At 39.0% G+C, this 21057-nt stretch overlaps 1 protein-coding gene across 5 annotated transcripts in view; it reads left to right on the forward strand.

The window, feature by feature from the left end:
* Positions 1-21057, forward strand: part of LOC128687560 (protein abrupt) — a 58067-nt gene that overhangs the window by 5485 nt on the left and 31525 nt on the right. For all 5 annotated transcript variants that reach the window (XM_053775035.2, XM_053775037.2, XM_053775038.2 and 2 more), the window contains exons 2-6: positions 4993-5191; positions 10938-11027; positions 13604-13726; positions 15297-15430; positions 19199-19419. In XM_053775035.2, coding sequence (XP_053631010.1) covers positions 5009-5191; positions 10938-11027; positions 13604-13726; positions 15297-15430; positions 19199-19419 — 751 coding nt within the window. In that variant the 5' untranslated portion in view covers positions 4993-5008. The remainder of the gene's footprint in view (positions 1-4992; positions 5192-10937; positions 11028-13603; positions 13727-15296; positions 15431-19198; positions 19420-21057) is intronic.

Here is a 21057-nt window from a genome sequence, read left to right on the forward strand (position 1 = left end):
CTAAGCATTGATCATGCCAGATTCACACTTGGCTGAGCCTGGAGGGTTGTTGAGCACCCCTATGTGAGATGTGGTTTCTTATGGCATCCTCTTGTAGCATATCAGGGATCATGCCGACTTTACTAGTAACTTCTTTCGACACCCTAATGTGTTTCTCGGCCTTCTTTCTTAGAGTCTCACCATAGACATTTTTTTTCCAACATTTTTAACCAAACTGATTTACTGCACCCTCATATTTGCCCTCATCACTTGTCTTTTCCTCTATCCCCAGAGTTAACCACCTTTCCCATACAGTGATTAATTAACATGGGTTTAATGCCTTGTATGACTATACAACAATAATAATGTTTGCTGAAAGCTACTGTAATAAGTTTTTAGTGAAATGGTGTAATAAGTGACAATAATAATGTTATTTATTTATTAACACATCGGCCGATTCTCACCAAGGCAGGGTAGCCCGAAAAAGAAAAACTTCCATCATCATTCACTCCATCACTGTCTTCCCAGAGGGGTGCTTTACACTACAGTTATGAAACTGCAACATTAACACCCCTCCTTCAGAGTGCAGACACTGTACTTCCCATCTCCAGGACTCAAGTCCAGCCTGCCGGTGTCCCTGAATCCTTTCATAAATGTTACTTTGTTTACACTCCAACAGCATGTCAAGTATTAACCCGTAAACGGTCCAAACATATATACGTTTTTTCAACATTTGAAAGTATGTAAAAAAAGTAGATCTTCTTTTTGTTTTTCTACATTGAAAATGTGTAAAAAAAACTTTGATCTACTTTTTTTGTTGTTGTTATATTTGAAAATATGTAAAAAAAAACTTAGATCTACTTTTGTAGCACTACACATGTGAACGTAGATCTGCTTGGACCGTTTACAGGTTAAAAACCATTTGCTTCCATTCACTCCTATCAAATATGCTCATGCATGCTTGCTGGAAGTCCAAGCCCCTCGCACACAAAACCTCCTTTACCCCCTCCCTCCAACCTTTCCTAGGCCGACCCCTACCCTGCCTTCCCTCCACTACAGATTTATACACTCTCAAAGTCATTCTGTTTTGTTCCATTCTCTCTACATGTCTGAACCACCTCAACAACCCCTCCTCAGCCCTCTGGATAATAGTTTTGGTAATCCCGTACCTTATCCTAATTTCCAAGCTACGAATTCTCTGCATTATATTCACACCACACATTGCCCTCAGACATGACATCTCCACTGCTTCCAACCTTCTCCTCATTGCAACACTCATCACCCATGCTTCACACCCATGTAGGAGTGTTGGTATAACTATACTCACATTTCTCTCTTTGCTGGAACACCCTACCTGAAAACTCTAGAACTGCAGACACATTCATCACCTTCAAAACTACCATTAGAAAACATCTTATCTCCCTGATACACCCCTTCAACTAATTACACGAATACCACCTGGTGGTTCACACTTACACTCACTCGCCCATTTGACCATAAACAGAAATATCAGTCTCAATCTTAAAATAATGAATCCTAACTAGTCATAAGTTGGCCTGTGATACTCCAATACTGAAACTATGTATTGTGCCAAAACAAAAGCATTCACATTGCTAAACTCACAAACTAGTATTTAGTCACTTATCCATAATACCAACTTACCTCATAATTTGTAATATTTTAAATTTAAGAATTAATCTAAGTCTGCCCAAAATTCCTAGCCATGCTAGGTGTTCTAGTGGCATCCTCTGTAATTAGTACTTTACCACATGTAAACCACACAATAACCAAATTCTGTAAGCTCAGCATTGTAATCCTTATAGAGAATAAACTTTGAATTTGAATAATGTATGGTAATGAAAAGATGAGAAGGGCACATTCCAGTAAGGTATAGAAAATAATGTCTAAATAAGAAGTAAAAGCAGTTATAATTTATGAATAGTATAGAAAAAGTAATAGAGTTGGTGAAATTTATGTTATGTTGTTGAAATGTACAGTGGTACCCCGAGTTTCAGCCATAATTTGTTCCAGAAGGCTGTTCGAGTGCCGTTACCAAACAAATTTGTTCCCATAAGGAATATTGTAAATTAGATTAGTCCGTTTCAGACCCCCAAAAATACACTTACAAAAGCACTAACAATAATACACTTACATAATTGTTCGTGTTGGGAGCTGTACGAAACTTGGGGTACCACTGTACTACTGACATTAATTATAGATTGGATGTGCAAAATATGTACGAGTATATTCATGGAGAATTGGAAAGATCCAGATGATTGAAGAGCAGGCTTAGTACACTCTGTTATATGCTGTACCAGGAAAAGTGATAAGCTCTAACCTTGTAAAATGTAGCTCTCTGTAGACACAATGAGTGTATCAGTTTTTTTATTAAAAAAATTGCGTATGAAGAAAGAAAAGAAGAGATTAGCTGTAATGTGCTCTCCACTACCAATAGTGTAGACCAGGTGAAGAATAATAAAAAAAAAGGCTAAGTTAAAACAGGTTAATTAGTAGCATCTGTATAGGGAAGTCAATTTATTAACCTTTCCAGGTAAAGTGTATAGTATTAACAAGTTGATCTGAGTACATTAATGGGTTTAATAGTTTAGGGCACTTAGTGAAGAGCATAAGGGTGTGAATGGTCTGCACCTCATAAATCATATACTATGCAGTAGTATTGTATCCCTGAGAATGGTAGGTTAGAGATATATAGAAAAGGGGAGACAGTCCTATAGTATATTAATGTACTGTATATGGAAAAATGTTTCAGAACAGTACTGTATACATTGTGAGAATACCTTATAGTAGGGAAGGGGGATAGAAGAATAAATGTGTGATGTAGATTTTTTCAAATGTAATAAAATGCAGAATATTGGAAGAGCCAATTCTAATGGAATTTGAAGAAATATTGTCTATAAATGTTTACCTATGTATCTGTACACTCAGGAAAGAGAAGGGGCTACTGAGGCTTAATCTGTTTTCAGGCATTTTTTTTGACATTACTATTGTCATTCTTCATGAGTCCACTACCATACCCACCAAGGTGATATTTTTCAGTGCAATTATTTAGCTATTAGTGCATTTGATACACTTTTTCTTATTATTTCTGATATTTTCAAGCCTTTCCTGTTCCGACTGCTATGTGGCTTGTCCACAGCCAAGTCAGTTCCAGGCCCTTTAGAGTTAACATCTATATCTCCTTTCATCTCTTGGGTACAGTGCAGTATCTGCCTTCAGTATGCAGGTAGTTTGGAGTTTCTCTTATCATTTTTTGCATCTGTAGAGTTTTACATCCATTAATTACTTTAATAGTGGTAGCAAGTCTTAATCAAATACAGTAACCCTTCTATTTAATAGCTTTTGTAAATATGGGACGGGGCCAAATGATTTGGAAACAATGGTCAAAGTCCATCAGCTGGAGAATTGTCCATTGCTGTTATGATTACGGCAAAATGTTCTCTTTATTCACCATGATCACAATTACCGACTACCTGCTCCCTCCTATTATTCCATTAAATTGAGCATTTACTGTATTATGTATTGCTTTTCAGGTATAGATGTAAATAAATGGTATTTAATACCGACACAATGGAAATATAAACACACAAGCAGTACAATGTGATCCTTTATTGACAACGTTTTGCCCATGCAAACAAACAGAGCTACCTGGGTAAAAGGTACATGAGTATTTATAGGATTTAGTCAGGTGGAGAATGCTGCATGTGACAATCTTCAGAGTAGGGTGATAGTCTACAGCCTTGGGTAGCTTTAAAAAGAGATTGGATAAGTATATGAGTAGACCTTCTGCAGTGTTCCTCCATTCTTATGTTCTCATGTGGGATAGCGATGAAGAAGTTTCTTGTCAAGGGGTTCAGCTATGTTATGGAAGCCGTTGTTCTGGTTGAAGTTGTTGGATATACAAATAAGTGATGATTCCAGGATTCTTCAGTATTGAGTGTTGTCTTCTCTGGCGATGAGTCTTGCGTGTCTGTAGTTGATTAAATGGTTGTGTGAATTTCGGTGTTGAACACAGGCATTCCTTGGATCATTAGATCTGCCTGTGTATTGGTGTTCTGAAATACGTGTTTGGAGGTCTCTGGATGTTTCACCAACATCCAGAGACCATAATTTTAATGACTGCAGCAAATTATATATTGGCGAAACATCCAGAGACCTTCAAACACGTATTTCAGAACACCAGTACACAGGCAGATCTGACGATCCAAGGAATGCCTTTGTTCAACACCAAAATTCTCACAACCATTTAATCAACTACAGACATGCAAGACTCATCACCAAAGAAGACAACACTCAATACTGAAGAATCCTGGAATCATCCAACAACTTCAACCAGAACAACGGCTTTTATAACATAGCTGAACCCCTTGCCAAGAAACTTCTTCAATGCTATCCCACATGAGAACATAAGAATGGAGGAACACTGCAGAAGGTCTACTCATATACTTATCCAATCTCTTTTTAAAGCTACCCAAGGCTCTAGACTATCACCCTACTCCGAAGATTGTCACATGCAGCATTCTCCACCTGACTAAATCCTATAAATACTCACGTACCTTTTACCCAGGTAGATCTGTTTGTGACTTGATAAAGCCCACTGTATGGGCGAAACGTTGTCAATAAAGGATCACATTGTACTGCTTAAGTGTTTATATTTCCAGGTATAGATGTACATAGAGAACATTTACATGCGTAATTAAATTTTTTAAAGGAACTTAAATATCCTTTATTACTTTAAATTTTGCTTGATTGGATATTGCTAGACTGTGTATAGTATCTTTTACTTTGTTTACAGACTGCATAATCCCTTATAATGTATTCATTGAATTTTTTGAATTGTTAGTGTAGTACCTCATCATAAGTATTGATTATGTCCTTTTCAGGTTTTCATGTCCTAGCAGCTGTATGACCCTAGTAGGTTTAGCACTTTGTTTTGATTATAATCATGTCCTAGCAAAGTTACTGAAACTGTCAGTATAATGATTTTGTTTGCAGGTGCTATCATACCAACATGAGTGAACAGTGTTTTTGTTTACGGTGGAACAACTACCAGAGTAGTGTAGTTGGAGTGTTACGTAGCTTGCTAGAGGAGGGGCAATTTGTTGATGTCACACTGGCATGTGATGGACGGAGATTAAAGGCACACAAGCTAATGCTATCGGCGTGCTCAAACTTCTTCAGAGAATTACTAAAGGTAAGGGTTTATTGGGTGTTTATTTTACATATGAACACTGATAATTTTTTGACAGTATGCCCACTGTTTAATACTAAAAAATTTTTTCAGTTCACCCATTCAAACGGGAAACTTTCAGTCCATCCTGAGCCATTTTCAAGTTAAGATATGATAATAGTCTGGGATGGACAAAAAAGTCATTTATTTTTGATGGCCAATATGTGGGCTGGTGATTTGTTCCAGCCACTGTATTATGACACATTTTTGCTAGTGTTCTTTCTAAACTAAATAAATAGTTTTGATGTATAATTAATGTTGGTGGTTCCAGTACTAGAATATGCACATTTACATGTTAACTCAGAGTACTGTATAAGTTGCTATACTCCATATATTTTGTATCCGTGCAGTTCACGTGCAAGAATTATAACATTTTGTAGGCACTGTAGAAGTGCTAGATCAATCTATAAAGCAAGTGAAATCTCCCTAATTATCCTAATTTTTAAATAATGGTTGAATATAAGGCACAGTTCCATAGCTGTAACAATTCACTAATAATCCACACTAGAGAGGAGAAGCTTAAGACCATTTCATTCCATTCTGGACCAGTTATAACTTGATAATGGTCTAGATGGATTGAAATGTCTTCTAAAGTTTTCTTTCTTAAATGTGGATTAATTTTAAATACGGTGGAACCCCAGATTTTGGCCATAATCCATTCCTGAAGGTCAGCCTAAATCTGAAAAGGCCGAAAACCGAAGTAATATTTCCAGTAAGAATTATCCCTTTGACTGTCGCGGCCGTATATATACGTCTTACGAGGTACCGTGTTTGACGTATATATACTCATAAATTCTAGCGGCTTCAAATCAAGCAGGAGAAAGCTGGTAGGCCCACATGTGAAAGAATGGGTCTGTGTGGTCAGTGTGCACCATATAAAAAAAATCCTGGAGCACGCAGTGCATAATGAGAAAAAAAAACTCTTGACCGTTTTTTTTAATTAAAATGCCGACTTTGTGGTCTATTTTTGTATAGTATTTATGGGTGTATTCTCGTTTTCTTGGTCTCATTTGATAGAATGGAAAACATATTATAGAAATAGAGGTGATTTTGATTGATTTTACTATAAAAAGAACCTTGAAATGGAGCTCAAAGTAGGGGAAATGTTTGATTTTTGCCAATGTTCAAAAGTAAACAAATGATGCCATTGTCCAATAAATGTCCAACTAGCCATTCTAATATGCAGTCATGAATGGGTTGATGTTATTTATACAATTATTACAGTATTGCAGTAGTCTGCATAATAGTAAGTCTTCTATTTTTTGTTTGAATAAAAATTCAAAATAGAAAGCAAGAGTAATATCAGAGGGGCCTGGAGACATGACTGATGAGCAAAGAAAATGTTATTTTAGAGCCAGAAATGTCTGCATTGTTCATTCTGGACCTTATTTTGAAATTGTCATATTTTTTAGTTTTCGTGAAATTGGCCAAATTGCAAATTTCTGACCACATTATTAGGTAGTAGAAATCGGTAAATGGGCAGTTTCTTGTACTCAATCGATAGAAAAAATGGAGTTCTATAGAAATAGCTATGAGTTTGGGCGACTGGAACAATGGAATTAGCTGAAAATAGGGCTCAAAGTGGGCGAAATCGCCGATTTGTAAACAGCGCCGAGGTCGCTAACTTCGCGAGAGCATAATTCCGTCAGTTTTCCATCAAATTTCGTGTTTTTGGTATCATTACAATCGGGAAAAGATTCTCTATCATTTCATAAGAAAAAATAATTTTTTTTTTTTTTTTAAATTTTGCGACACCAGAAGACACCTCAGGATTGGGGGTTGCGACAGTCAAAGGGTTAATGTAAATACAATTAATCTGTTCCAGACACCCAAAACTGTTAACAAAAAATACATTTTTTAAGGATTAACTATAGTTTTACACACACAAAACAATGAGAACTAAATAAAATGACTAATGAAATAGATAAATGAACATTTAATATCACAATAGCCTTTACTGAAGATTCTTGTTGGCATATGGAAGACAGGGAGGTGGAGAGAGGGAGGACTGATTATTGTTTGGAAGGGAAAAATCCCTCCATAAGGACTTAGGTATCAAGCCCCTATCCATGGTTTCTTCCCTTCTTTGTCTTTTACTGGCACTAGGGCCAGCTAGAGAGTCACTGCACCTTTTGCACAAAAAAACTGTCCAGAGAGGTCTGTTTCTGGCATCTCTTTAAGATTTGCCTGAAGTGGGACAAGGTTTTGTCACTGAACATGTTGCAGATATGGCTTGTTTCAGCTTGGTCAGGGTGATATTTCACCACAAAACTTTGCACCTCCCTGGCAAGCTCGAGCACACGTACAAAACTTTTGTACTTTGCTGCAATTTCTTTCGTGAATATTATCGTGTTTCTCGGTTTCTTTACTAAAGGGCAGGCACTAGGAACTTTCTTTGGGCTCATGGTGGCTTATTTTGCAGTCACACTCAATAAACAACCACAAAAAACAATGGATTATAACAAAATGTTTGGATGAATGCACAGTGTGTTGCTCACTCACCGAGAGACACAGCCAGACTGACTCGTGCACGTGGTGTGGCAGGTGGACGCATCCAATACAATCGGTTCCGAGTTGTTGGCCGAAATCCAGGATAGAACTTTGGCCAAAAAAAGCAGCCGAAATCCGATATGGCCGATATCTGGGGGTCCACTGTAGTTGAAAGCCATTTAGTGGCTAGACAGGTTTTGTTTGCATTTGGTATTAGTGATTTTGATAATAGTGTACTTTGTGATTTTTTTTTATATGGTATAGTTTAAAAAGGTAAGGTTTTGATAATACAGCCTCTCCACACTTAATGAAGGAGTTGCATCTGGCAAACCTGTGAATAATGTTCCAATACCTCAGTAAGGAATCGTTCAAGACTCTGTTCACCATGTACGTCAGGCCCATACTGGAGTATGCAGCACCAGTTTGGAACCCACACCTGGTCAAGCATGTCAAGAAATTAGAGAAAGTGCAAAAGTTTGCAACAAGGCTAGTTCCAGAGCTAAGGGGAATGTCCTACAAAGAAAGGTTAAGGGAAATTGGCCTGATGACACTGGAGGGCAGGAGGGTTAGGGGAGTCATGATAACGACACACAAAATACTGAGGAATAGACAAGGTGGACAGAGATAGGATGTTCCAGAGAGGGGACACAGAAACAAGGGGTCACAATTGGAAGTTAAAGACTCGGATGAGTCAAGGGATGTTAGGAAGTATTTCTTCAGTCATAGAGTTGTCAGGAAGTGGAATAGTCTGGCATGTGATATAGCGGAGGCAGGAACCATACATAGTTTTAAGACGACCTAGTAGCGACCAGTGAAGAGGCGGGGCCAGGAGCTGAGTCTTAATTCTTGCAACCACAATTAGGCGAGTACAATTAGGTGAAAGCAGTCTCACTTGCACTCGCACACTCCCTCGGTCAAATATAATGTGCTTGAGAGGATGCTTTTCAAAGCCTAGAGTTCCCAATTTTAGTTCTTGTAGGTGAGTGGCAGTGTTTGGCTCACAACCAAAAGAAACAGGGTTCATATCCTGTGCAAGGCAGGGAGTATGAACACGTTTCCTTACACCTGCTGCCCTTCTTCACCTGGCAGTAAAAAGATACCAATACAGTATCTAGGAGTTAGTAGACTGTTGTGGGTCATATTATAGAGAAGAGGGATAAAACAAAAACAGTGGTATTAAATCACTGCTTTGTTCTCTTATGTTATTCTAGATTATTAACCCTCAGAGGTAGTTAACACAGGATCATTAACCCTCTTGGGGTTAATGATCTGAAGAAATTTTTCTTCAATCAACCTAATATTGTAATTGTCCTTTCAGAGTACGAGAGTGCCCGAAATGCCTCACATAATACGGCTTTCTGTAAAGTAATTTATACATGTCAGTCACCCTAATTGTATGATATACAGTGGTACCTTGATTTATGAGTGCCCCAAGTTACGAGTTACGAGCTGTCGCTTGGTCCATTTTTCGCTTTGAGTTGCGAGCTAAAATCCGAGTTACGAGCGAGCTTCAGATACGCCACCACTTGCAGGGGATAACGAGAAAATACCAGCCAGCCAGCCAGCCAACGGCTGGCTGATTTGCTTTAGCTGTCTCTATCTCCTTCTGTCTGTCTGTATTTATCTCTGTCTCCGTCTATCTGTCTCTATCTCACAGGTACACACAAATATAGTTATACATAGTGTATATTACCTAGGATAACCACAAAAACCCAGACAAAGTGCTATACTATGCTTGTAGATATAAGGCATAATAAGCATGACTGGCAAGTAATACACATTTTCACTTGTTCAGAAATCAGACATGACAACTCTGCATCGTGTGTAATACCTGTTGGTTCTCTCTGAGACAGAGAGACAAGTAAAGAGACAGGAAGACAAAAACACAGGCAGACAGATAAGCAGAGACAGAGATAAACATAGACAGAACTAGACAAACAGTTAGACAAATAGGCAGAAACAAACAGATAGACAGACATGTCACTCCACTGCTGCACTGTCAGCAGTGGAGTGACACTCATCTTACATGTGCTTCAAGGAGTTTCGTATATACTCTGACATTTCTAAAACGTTGCTGGGTCCTGGTGAAAAAGGCAAAAATCATTTATATTTATAAATTTTCTGTCTCATAAACATGCAAGGTTTCAGGTACGTCTTGCTACTTCTACTTACACTTCGGTCACACTACACATACATGTACAAGCATATATATACACACCCCTCTGGGTTTTCTTCTGTTTTCTTACTAGTTCTTGTTCTTGTTTATTTCCTCTTACCTCCATGGGGAAGTGGAACAGAATTCTTCCTCTGTAAACCATACCCCGGCCGGGATTGAACCCGCGGTCAGAGAGTCTCTAAACTCCAGCCCGTCGCGTTAGCCACTAGACCAGCTAGCCACAATAAGATTCGTCCAACTAGGTATATTTCTACACCATAGGAAGGTTAGCACAGGCACCACTGTGACCACAAATGCAAGTCATGTTGACGGCAGTGAAGGGACTTGAGCTAGAGTTTGTCACGGCCACGCTAGCTGGAGATTCGTCTGTAAAAACTTGCATTTGTAGTCACAGTGGTGCCTGTGCTAACCTTCCTATGGTGCAGAAATATACCTAGTTGGACGAATCTTATTGTGGCTAGCTGGTCTAGTGGCTAACGCGACGGGCTGGAGTTTTGAGACTCTCTGACCACGGGTTCAATCCCGGCCGGGGTATGGTTTGTTTGCAATCGTGTCATTACGATTTCGTGAGTCATCTTCCTCTGTAAGCCATGCGTGTTGTCAGAGGCGACTAAAATGCCAGGAGCAAGGGGCTAGTAACCCCTTCTCCTGTATATATTACTAAATGTAAAAAGAGAAACTTTCGTTTTTCTTTTTGGACCACCCTGCCTTGGTGGGACACGGCTGGTTTGTTGGAAAAAAAAAATACATTTTTCTTATTTAAAAACCCATAACAAAAAAATTTAGATGGTTTTTGCGGGCTGGAACAGATAAATGGCATTTCAATTAATTTCAATGAGGAAAATTGATTTGATATACGAGTATATTGAGTTATGAGCTCGGTCACAGAACGAATTAAACTCGTATGTCAAGGTACCACTATATTGTACTCTGCTTTACAGAAATAAAGATTTTGCTTGTCTGTATGTAAAGAACAAATGCTGTTCAAAATTTTTTTAACATTCTTTAATTAACCACATTTTTAATGCTTATTATACATTTCAGGAGAATCCGAGTGATCACCCAATAATTTTTCTACGTGATGTGAGGTTTTGGGAGTTGGAGTCAATAATGGACTTCATCTATAATGGCCAAGTAGGTAATTTGATGCACATAACTATTTTATTTTTAGCCTAAGTCATCCAGATTGTCTGGCTAATGGTCATGCACAGTACTAACGTAATACTCTGACTTATTTCAGTCATGGGACTTTGTTTTAAGTTAGCAATGCTAGACAGAAGATAATTTCTATTTTTTTTATATATAATTATATTCACGTCTTCTCCTTCATAAGTTATAACTTTTAAAAAATTGTAATGATATAATTTCTAATTATTCATATAATTATAACTTGAGGGAGAAGACTTGAGTTTTAAAGGGGGTTATTATATTCTGAAGAAAGTGTTAAACCTGAATGGGTTGTACAGCTATTAAGAGGATTATAGAAAACTTCCTTTATAAAAGGAAGAGGCTTGACTAGGAAACAGAGGTAACACTTCCCAGGGAACGAAACCTAAGAAGCAAAACATTGTCTCAATAAAAGCTGGCTCTGCACCTGTCTTTCCTTCAATACTGTTGCCAGTATTATTATTTTTATGGGGGAAGTGCTAATCCATAGGGTTTACACAGTGGCAGTACACTTTTTGTGTCCAAACTCCTGAAAGGATCTGAAAGCATTTTCTTAAACTTAATAAGTAAGAACATAAGAAAGAAGGAACACTGCAGCAGGTCTACTGGCCCATGCGAGGCACGTCCAAGTCTCCTACCGGCTTAAGCCAATGACCCTACCTAGCCAGGTCAGGTCACATTCACTTAAGGAAGTAAGGAGAAAGACATTTGGTAAACAGTTGAGATAATATTTAGGAAATCCTGTAGTTAATATTCATTTTAATATCAATTAAATGTGACAGTTCGATTTGCTATTGTACTTAACAGGAAAGAGTGTAGAAAGCAGTGAGGGGATAATTGAAAATCTGAATTTCAGAGTCAGAGATTTATTTCCAAGATAAGTGACATTTGGTTGTGTATGCAGAAAGCCCATGGTTATGCAGAGCATTTTGGGCAAGCCTAAGCTTAACTTTAGACTACAATGTCAGTAATTATTAACACACAGCAGTCATTGCTATATACCAATCTCTAATCATAAAAAATCATTTTGTGTTTTTTAAGCCTTACTTTTAATACATTATGTAGTAGTACAGTATTACTGTTACCAAATTGGTGTAAATAATTTTCAAAAGTTTTTAATGTTGGAAACAAGTTTCAAGTGCTTTATATAAGTAAAGGATGAAGCAGGAAAATTTAGAGTGCCAGGGGTAAATCACAATGGGGAAGAAGAGGATAAATAAACTTCAGAATGAGTGGGGTTGAACCCATGGCAAGTGAGTCCTAAAACTCCAAGCCAGTGTGTATAAGCCACTCAGCCAGCTGGCTTTAATACAATTCATCCAACTAGGTATATTTCTATATGCTATAGAGAGGTTAGCCTGGGCCCATGCTAACCTCCCTTAGGTGTATAGAAATATACCTAGTGGGATGAATTGTATTGTAGCCAGCTGGCTGAGTAGCTTACACACTGGCCTGACATTGTAAAACTTGTCATTGTTTCAGACCACACCCTTTCCATGGTTTGTTTGCAATTGTGTTATTGCAATTTTGTTACTCAAGTGGGTAAATAAGTATACGAGGTATAATTAAGTAAAATAATGATAGCAGTTTGTTAAACTTTTTTTTTTTCTCCAACAAACTGGCTGCATCCCACCAAGGCAGGGTGGTCCAAAAGGAAAAACAAAAGTTTTTCTTTTTAAATTTAGTAACTTATACAGGAGAAGGGGTTACTAGCCCCTTGCTCCCGGCATTATAGTCGCCTCTTACAACACGCATGGCTTACGGAGGAAGAATTCTACTCCACTTTCCCATGGGGATAAGAGGAAACAAACAAGAACAAGCACTAGAAAGAAAATAGAAGAAAACCCAGAGGGGTGTATATATATATATGCTTGTATACATGTATGTGTACTGTGACCTAAGTGTAAGAAGAAGTAGCAAGACGTACCTGAAATCTTGCATGTTTGAGACAGAAAAAAGATGCCAGCAATCCTTTTTTTTTTTTTCAACAAACCGGCCATATCCCACCAAAGCAGGGTGGCTGAAAAAGAAAAACGAAAGTTTCTCTTTTTAAATTAAGCAATTTATACAAGAGAAGGGGTTACTAGCCCCTTGCCCCCGACAATTTTAGTCGCCTCTTACAATATGCATGGCTTATGGAGGAAGAATTCTGTTCCACTTCCCCTTGGAGATAAGAGAAAATAAACAAGAACAAGAACTAGAAGGAAAATAGTAGAAAACCCAGAAGGGTGTGTATATATATATGCTTGTACATGTATGTGTAGTGTGACCTAAGTGTAAGTAGAAGTAGCAAGATGTACCTGAAATCTTGCATGTTTATGAGACAAAAAAGGACATCAGCAATCCTTCCATCATGTAAAACAATTACAGGGTTAGACTATGTATTAATGGATAAAAGATTATGAGTAGACTTTTGGCCATACATATTTTTAAAGGGGCACACGATGTGCTTGATAATTTTTAGTGCCTTATGGTTAATATACTTTATATGGTAATATTAGTGGATGAGTATCTGGATATCTTTGCAATTATTTTTCTTCCAGGTAAATGTCATGCAGGATCAGTTGCCAGGTTTTATTCGAACAGCAGAGGCCCTACAGATTAAGGGGTTGGCAGCAGTAAACAACAACAATAATAACATCCATGCCAAGCCTCCTGACCAGAGGGTGAGTGGGGCCCTGTAGACAGTACGTACTGTGTAATTCGTGTGTATGATAGCCTCATTTTGCAGTGCTTTGTTTATTCTAAATATTTTGCATTTATAATTTCTTTAGTGTTTTTTCATTTTTGGGTTACTCTGCCTCGGTGGGAAACGGCCGATGTGTTAAAAAAAAAAAAATTCCATGATATCTGAGGCTGCCTTGTGGGAATTATGCCATAATGATAATTTGATACTGATTAAAAATGGGGCAGCAGAGCATACATTGGAAATAGAATAGAAAACAGGACTGTTAGTGCTAAAAGATAATATTTTGTGCAGGTGAGAGGCAAAGTGTGTTTTTGTTTTTTTGTTTTTTTAATCACAATTTTTTTATTTGGTTTCATAGTCTTATGATAACACTTTCATTGGTAAGCAGTTGTTGTCATAGTGGTGCTAGGAATTCCCTTACTTAGAACACAATGTGACTTATGTTTTTATTTCCATTTGGTCATGCATGGAGATGACCATTAAGTGATGACGTTACTGCACATAAAAAAAACAAATGTAGCAGAGAGATTCAGCAGAGGAGGTTGAATGTGTTTAGAAGAGGTTGTTACTCTGATCCATTGTTAAACCAATTCATTAAGTTTTTTATACTCTTAAACTGTCCAAACATAGATTTACACTCGCACTCGTAATGCTCCGAACGTAGATCTACGTTCCATTTTACATTGTTTCTTGTGTAAAAAAAAAGTAGATCTACGTTAAGAGTGTTATGTGCGTAAACGTAGATCTATGGAAAGCTTAAGGTTTAGCAATACGGCCGTATCCCACTGAGCCAGGGTGACCTGAAAAGAAAAACTAAGTTTTTCTTTCTAAATTTAGTAATTTATACTGGAGAAGGGGTTACTAGCCCCTTGCTCCCAGCATTTTGGTCCCCTCTTTATTAAATATATCCTCTTAAAAGTTCTTATTTAGCAACTAACCAATAAATTTTAATTTTGGATTTCCATTAGTTGGTAAATAAAGAACAAGTGTGAAATAGAAAAGTTTACATAGTGACCATGACATATTTTTTTTTTTGGCTGATATCCTTAAGAACTGGTTACCAATTATAGGTTTTTGTAGAGCACATGATAGAATAAGAATTATCACCTATAGTTGTGGGGAAAAGCAAAAACAGCTGGAAATGAGCATGAAGGCTATCATAAAAATAGTTGTTGGATATTAAAGCAGCACAAGAAATTTTGATACATCAGTGCTTATATTTTATGAGGTGAAGAAAATCAAATGTCGTTTTTAGCATGGGAGAAGGCGTATTTATTCAATAAAAGTTATTGAAATGAACATAAGGTATATAACTATGAAACGGAAATTATGAAAACTACTGTTTGATGTATTTTGGAGGCTGGCAATATAAAAAATAAATTCTGTAATGATAGCAATTATTATTATTGCAGTTAAGTTCCATATTGCATGTAGCTGTTGATCTGAGAATGAGTTTTTAAATTTTATTTACCCTAACTTCAGTTTGCTTTATTTACATGATTTTTGCTTCGTTTGTTTCCCTAAGTTTTGCCATTTTTGTTACACAGCTTTTTTGTGGAGATATCGGACGACTTCAAGAACCTTATTTGAGTGGTGGTGAGATAGGAGAGCTACACCAACCTCCTCCTCTGAAGCGTCCCCGGAGACCACCTCCAAGCACTCATTCTTTCCTGCCACCAAGGTGACTTAAACCACTCTTCTGACTGAACTTCAAACTTTTTTTTTTTTAATAATTTTTGTTAATCTCTTGGCATAATTATTTCTGTTAAATGTATGTCAAGATCAGTTTATGTTCATTGAGTCTTAATAAATAGATTAATTTAAAAGAATTCTTGTAGGAATGTGAAATGTGCATAGCAAAGTGAATCTTTTATCAGAAGACTATTCACTCTGTTTAAGGCAAAAATGCCTTCTTATTTATAAGCTTGTTCTGATGTGCATGCACACACGCGCACATGCACACGCACGCACATGTGCATGCACACACATGCGCGCACGCACGCGCACTCACACACGCTCACACGCGCACACACACACACACACACACACACACACACACACACACACACACACACACACACACACACACACACACACACACACACACACACACACACACACACTTACACACACACACTTACACACACACTTACACAATTACACACACACAATAGAGCAATAGAGCGATGGTTGACACACTGGCTAGAGTGGCCAGAAGAGCTCATGCATGCAGGGCAAAGCTCCTGATCATGGGTGACTTTAATCACAAGGAGATCGATTGGGAGAACTTGGACCCGCATGGGGGCCAAGATACATGGAGGGCTAAGATGATGGAGGTGGTACTGGAAAACTTCATGTACCAACACGTAAGGGACACTACAAGAGAGAGAGGAGAGGATGAACCAGCAAGGCTGGACTTAGTATTCACCTTGAGTAGTGCAGATATCGAGGACATCACATATGAAAGACCCCTTGGGGCCAGTGACCATGTGGTTTTAAGCTTCGAATACACAGTAGAGCTACAAGTGGAGGGAGAAGCAGGAAGGCCAGGACGAATGAAGCCAAACTACAAGAAAGGGGACTACACAGGAATGAGGAACTTCCTGAACGGGGTTCAGTGGGACAAAGAACTGGCAGGGAAGCCAGTTAATGAGATGATGGAATATGTAGCAACAAAATGCAAGGAGGCTGAGGAGAGGTTTGTACCCAAGGGTAACAGGAATAATGAAAAAGCCAGGATGAGCCCATGGTTTACCCAAAGGTGCAGGGAGGCAAAAACCAAGTGTGCTAGGGAATGGAAGAAATATAGAAGGCAAAGGACCCAGGAGAATAAGGAGAGCAGTCGTAGAGCCAGAAACGAATATGCACAGATAAGAAGGGAGGCCCAAAGACAATATGAAAATGACATAGCAGCAAAAGCCAAATCTGACCAGAAACTGTTGTACAGCCACATCAGGAGGAAAACAACAATAAAGGACCAGGTAATCAGGCTAAGGAAGGAAGGAGGAGAGACAACAAGAAATGACTGTGAAGTATGTGAGGAACTCAACAAGAGATTCAAAGAAGTGTTCACAGAGGAGACAGAAGGGGCTCCAGAAAGACGGAGAGGTGGGGCACACCACCAAGTGCTGGACACAGTGCACACAACCGAGGAAGAAGTGAAGAGGCTTCTGAGTGAGCTAGATACCTCAAAGGCAATGGGGCCAGATAACATCTCCCCATGGGTATTGAGAGAGGGAGCAGAGGCGCTATGTGTACCCCTAACAACAATATTCAATACATCTATCGAAACAGGGAGATTGCCTGAGGCATGGAAGACAGCAAATGTAGTCCCAATCTTTAAAAAAAGGAGACAGACATGAAGCATTAAACTACAGACCAGTGTCACTGACATGTATAGTATGCAAAATCATGGAGAAGATTATCAGGAGAAGAGTGGTGGAACACCTAGAAAGGAACGATCTCATCAACAGCAGCCAACATGGTTTCAGGGACGGGAAATCCTGTGTCACAAACCTACTGGAGTTCTATGACATGGTGACAGCAGTAAGACAAGAGAGAGAGGGGTGGGTGGATTGCATATTCTTGGACTGCAAGAAGGCGTTTGACACAGTTCCACACAAGAGATTGGTGCAAAAACTGAAGGACCGAGCAGGGATAACAGGGAAGGCACTACAATGGATCAGGGAATACTTGTCAGGAAGACAGCAGCGAGTCATGGTACGTGGCGAGGTGTCAGAGTGGGCACCTGTGACCAGCGGGGTCCCACAGGGGTCAGTCCTAGGACCAGTGCTGTTTCTGATATTTGTGAACGACATGACGGAAGGAATAGACTCTGAGGTGTCCCTGTTTGCAGATGACGTGAAGTTGATGAGAAGAATTCACTCGATCGAAGACCAGGCAGAAGTACAAAGGGATCTGGACAGGCTGCAGACCTGATCCAGCAATTGGCTCCTGGAGTTCAATCCCACCAAGTGCAAAGTCATGAAGATTGGGGAAGGGCAAAGAAGGCCGCAGACGGAGTACAGTCTAGGGGGCCAGAGACTACAAACCTCACTCAAAGAAAAAGATCTTGGGGTGAGTATAACACCAGGCACATCAACCAAATAACTGCTGCAGCATATGGGCGCCTAGCAAACCTCAGAACAGCATTCCGACATCTTAATAAGGAGTCATTCAGGACCCTGTACACCGTGTACGTTAGGCCCATATTGGAGTATGCGGCACCAGTTTGGAACCCACACCTAGCCAAGCACGTAAAGAAACTAGAGAAAGTGCAAAGGTTTGCAACAAGACTAGTCCCAGAGCTAAGAGGTATGTCCTACGAGGAGAGGTTAAGGGAAATCAACCTGACGACACTGGAGGACAGGAGAGATAGGGGGGACATGATAACGACATACAAAATACTGAGAGGAATTGACAAGGTGGACAAAGACAGGATGTTCCAGAGATTGGACACAGTAACAAGGGGACACAGTTGGAAGTTGAAGACGCAGATGAATCACAGGGATGTTAGGAAGTATTTCTTCAGCCACAGAGTAGTCAGTAAGTGGAATAGTTTGGGAAGCGATGTAGTGGAGGCAGGATCCATACATAGCTTTAAGCAGAGGTACGATAAAGCTCACGGCTCAGGGAGAGTGACCTAGTAGCGACCAGTGAAGAGGCGGGGCCAGGAGCTTGGACTCGACCCCTGCAACCTCAACTAGGTGAGTACACACACACACACACACACACACACACACACACGCATATACTACAGGCCTAGTGTCTAATCGACATGTGCCTAGGACAAAATGGTAACTAACACAGCGTGATATAGTAGATACCAGTGAAGAGGCAGGGCCAGGAGCTAGGACTCGACCCCTGCAACCTCAACTAGGTGAATACACACACACACACACACACACACACACACACACACACACACACACACACACACACACACACACACACACACACACACAACACACACAACACAACACACACAACACATACACACCACGCACAACACACACAACACAACACACACAACACAACACACACAACACATACACACCACGCACAACACACACAACACAACACTCACACAAGACTCACACAACACACACCACACAACACTCACACAACACTCACACAACACACACACACAACACACACACACAACACACACACACACAACACACACACAACACACACACACAACACACACACACAACACACACACAACACACACACAACACACACACAACACACACACAACACACACACACACAGAGCAAGCAAGCTGTAAGCCTACACTTAGTTTCACTTGGTCACTATACACTTTGATTTGTGTATATAGTATTAGTGTTTGATATATATTCTTGTAGGAACACCTATTCAGCACACAACTCTGAAGTGCTGGTTTCCTGTTAGCCACTACATAATTCTCTTAAATGATTGCTTTCAGACAAGAAAATCCCTCACCAGTAACAAGATCACCACAGGAAGAAATACCAAACAAACCAACGATAGCAGCCACTGCATCCCAAGCAGTAGCAAAATCCCAGTTACCAGTATCAGAACCTTGCAAAACAGACCCAACTTTGGGAATTGCTGTTCAAGGAACAGCAGTTGCATCTACTCCAGCTGCTCAGGGATCTTCATATTCAGCAGCGACAAGTCCTAAAGGTAATATTTTTGGTTTATTTTAGATTTGTTTACATGGCATTTTGATTCCTAAATTAAGTCATTAGTCATATAAAATGTCTGTGCTTGCAAATAAAATTATGTTCTCTGTTTTGTAACTGAAATGAAAATTAGGTACAGTGTAAAGTTAAGAGAAAGTGACTTAGTGTGGTTACTATGCGAGTTAAAACTAATCTTGCTACATCTGCAGCAAAGAAATTCCTTTTTACTAAGCATTTCTTTTAATAAAATGAAGGCCCTTCCTTCCTTTCCCCTCCCATGTGTGATTACCAAGTGTGATTTAGCTTTCAATTTGTAAAAATAAAATAAATAGGAATCTGGTGTGCCGTGTGCCCTCAGTATTTCAGGATTTCAAACTCGGAAGTGTTACTCATGAATTAGTTGAGCCATTACTTTTATTTGCTTTTAAAATTTGGTGTAGTGGAAGGAAGGCGGGGTAGGGGTCGTCCTCGAAAGGGTTGGAGAGAGGGGGTAAAGGAGGTTTTGTGGGTAAGGGGCTTGGACTTCCAGCAAGCGTGCGTGAGCGTGTTAGATAGGAGTGAATGGAGACGAATGGTACTTGGGACCTGACGATCTGTTGGAGTGTGAGCAGGGTAATATTTAGTGAAGGGATTCAGGGAAACCGGTTATTTTCATATAGTCGGACTTGAGTCCTGGAAATGGGAAGTACAATGCCTGCACTTTAAAGGAGGGGTTTGGGATATTGGCAGTTTGGAGGGATATGTTGTGTATCTTTATATGTTTATGCTTCTAGACTGTTGTATTCTGAGCACCTCTGCAAAAACAGTGATAATGTGCGAGTGTGGTGAAAGTGTTGAATGATGATGAAAGTATTTTCTTTTTGGGGATTTTCTTTCTTTTTTGGGTCACCCTGCCTCGGTGGGAGACGGCCGACTTGTTGAAAAAAAAAAAAAAAAAAAAAAAAAAAAAAATAAATAGGAATCTGGTGTGCCGTGTGCCCTCAGTATTTCAGGATTTCAAACTCGGAAGTGTTACTCATGAATTAGTTGAGCCATTACTTTTATTTGCTTTTAAAATTTGGTGTTAAAAAAAAACTTATTTATAGTATATATTGTTTATTATACACTACTAAGTTAACCCTTTCAGGGTCCAGAGGCCAAATTTCAAAGTGCACACCAGCATCCAAGAATTTTCAAAAAATAATTTTGTTATTTTTTCTTATGAAATGGTAGAGAATCTATTTCTGAAGGTAATAAAACAAAAAGTATGAAATTTGATGGAAAATTGACGAAATTATGCTCTCGTGAATTTCGATGCGTCAGCAATATTTATGCATTGGTGATTTTGCTGACTTTGACTCCCATTTCAGGCCAATTATATTATTCCAGTAGACCAAATTCTTAGCTATTTCACTAGTATTACTGCTATTCTATCGATTGAGCACAAGAATTCGCCAAGTCAACTGTTTCAACTACAAAATAAAGTAATCGGAATTTGGTAATTTGGTCAGTTTAATGCAAAGTTCAAATTACTCCAATTTCAAAATAGGGTCCAGAATAAACAATGCAGAGATTCCTGGCACTAAACTAACATTTCCTCTGTTCATTAGTAACGTTTTCAGGCTTTACTAATGAATTCCATTTTGATATTTTATTCACA

The sequence above is a fragment of the Cherax quadricarinatus genome, chromosome 11 (genome assembly GCF_038502225.1).
Source record: "Cherax quadricarinatus isolate ZL_2023a chromosome 11, ASM3850222v1, whole genome shotgun sequence".
Lineage (NCBI taxonomy): Eukaryota > Metazoa > Arthropoda > Malacostraca > Decapoda > Parastacidae > Cherax > Cherax quadricarinatus.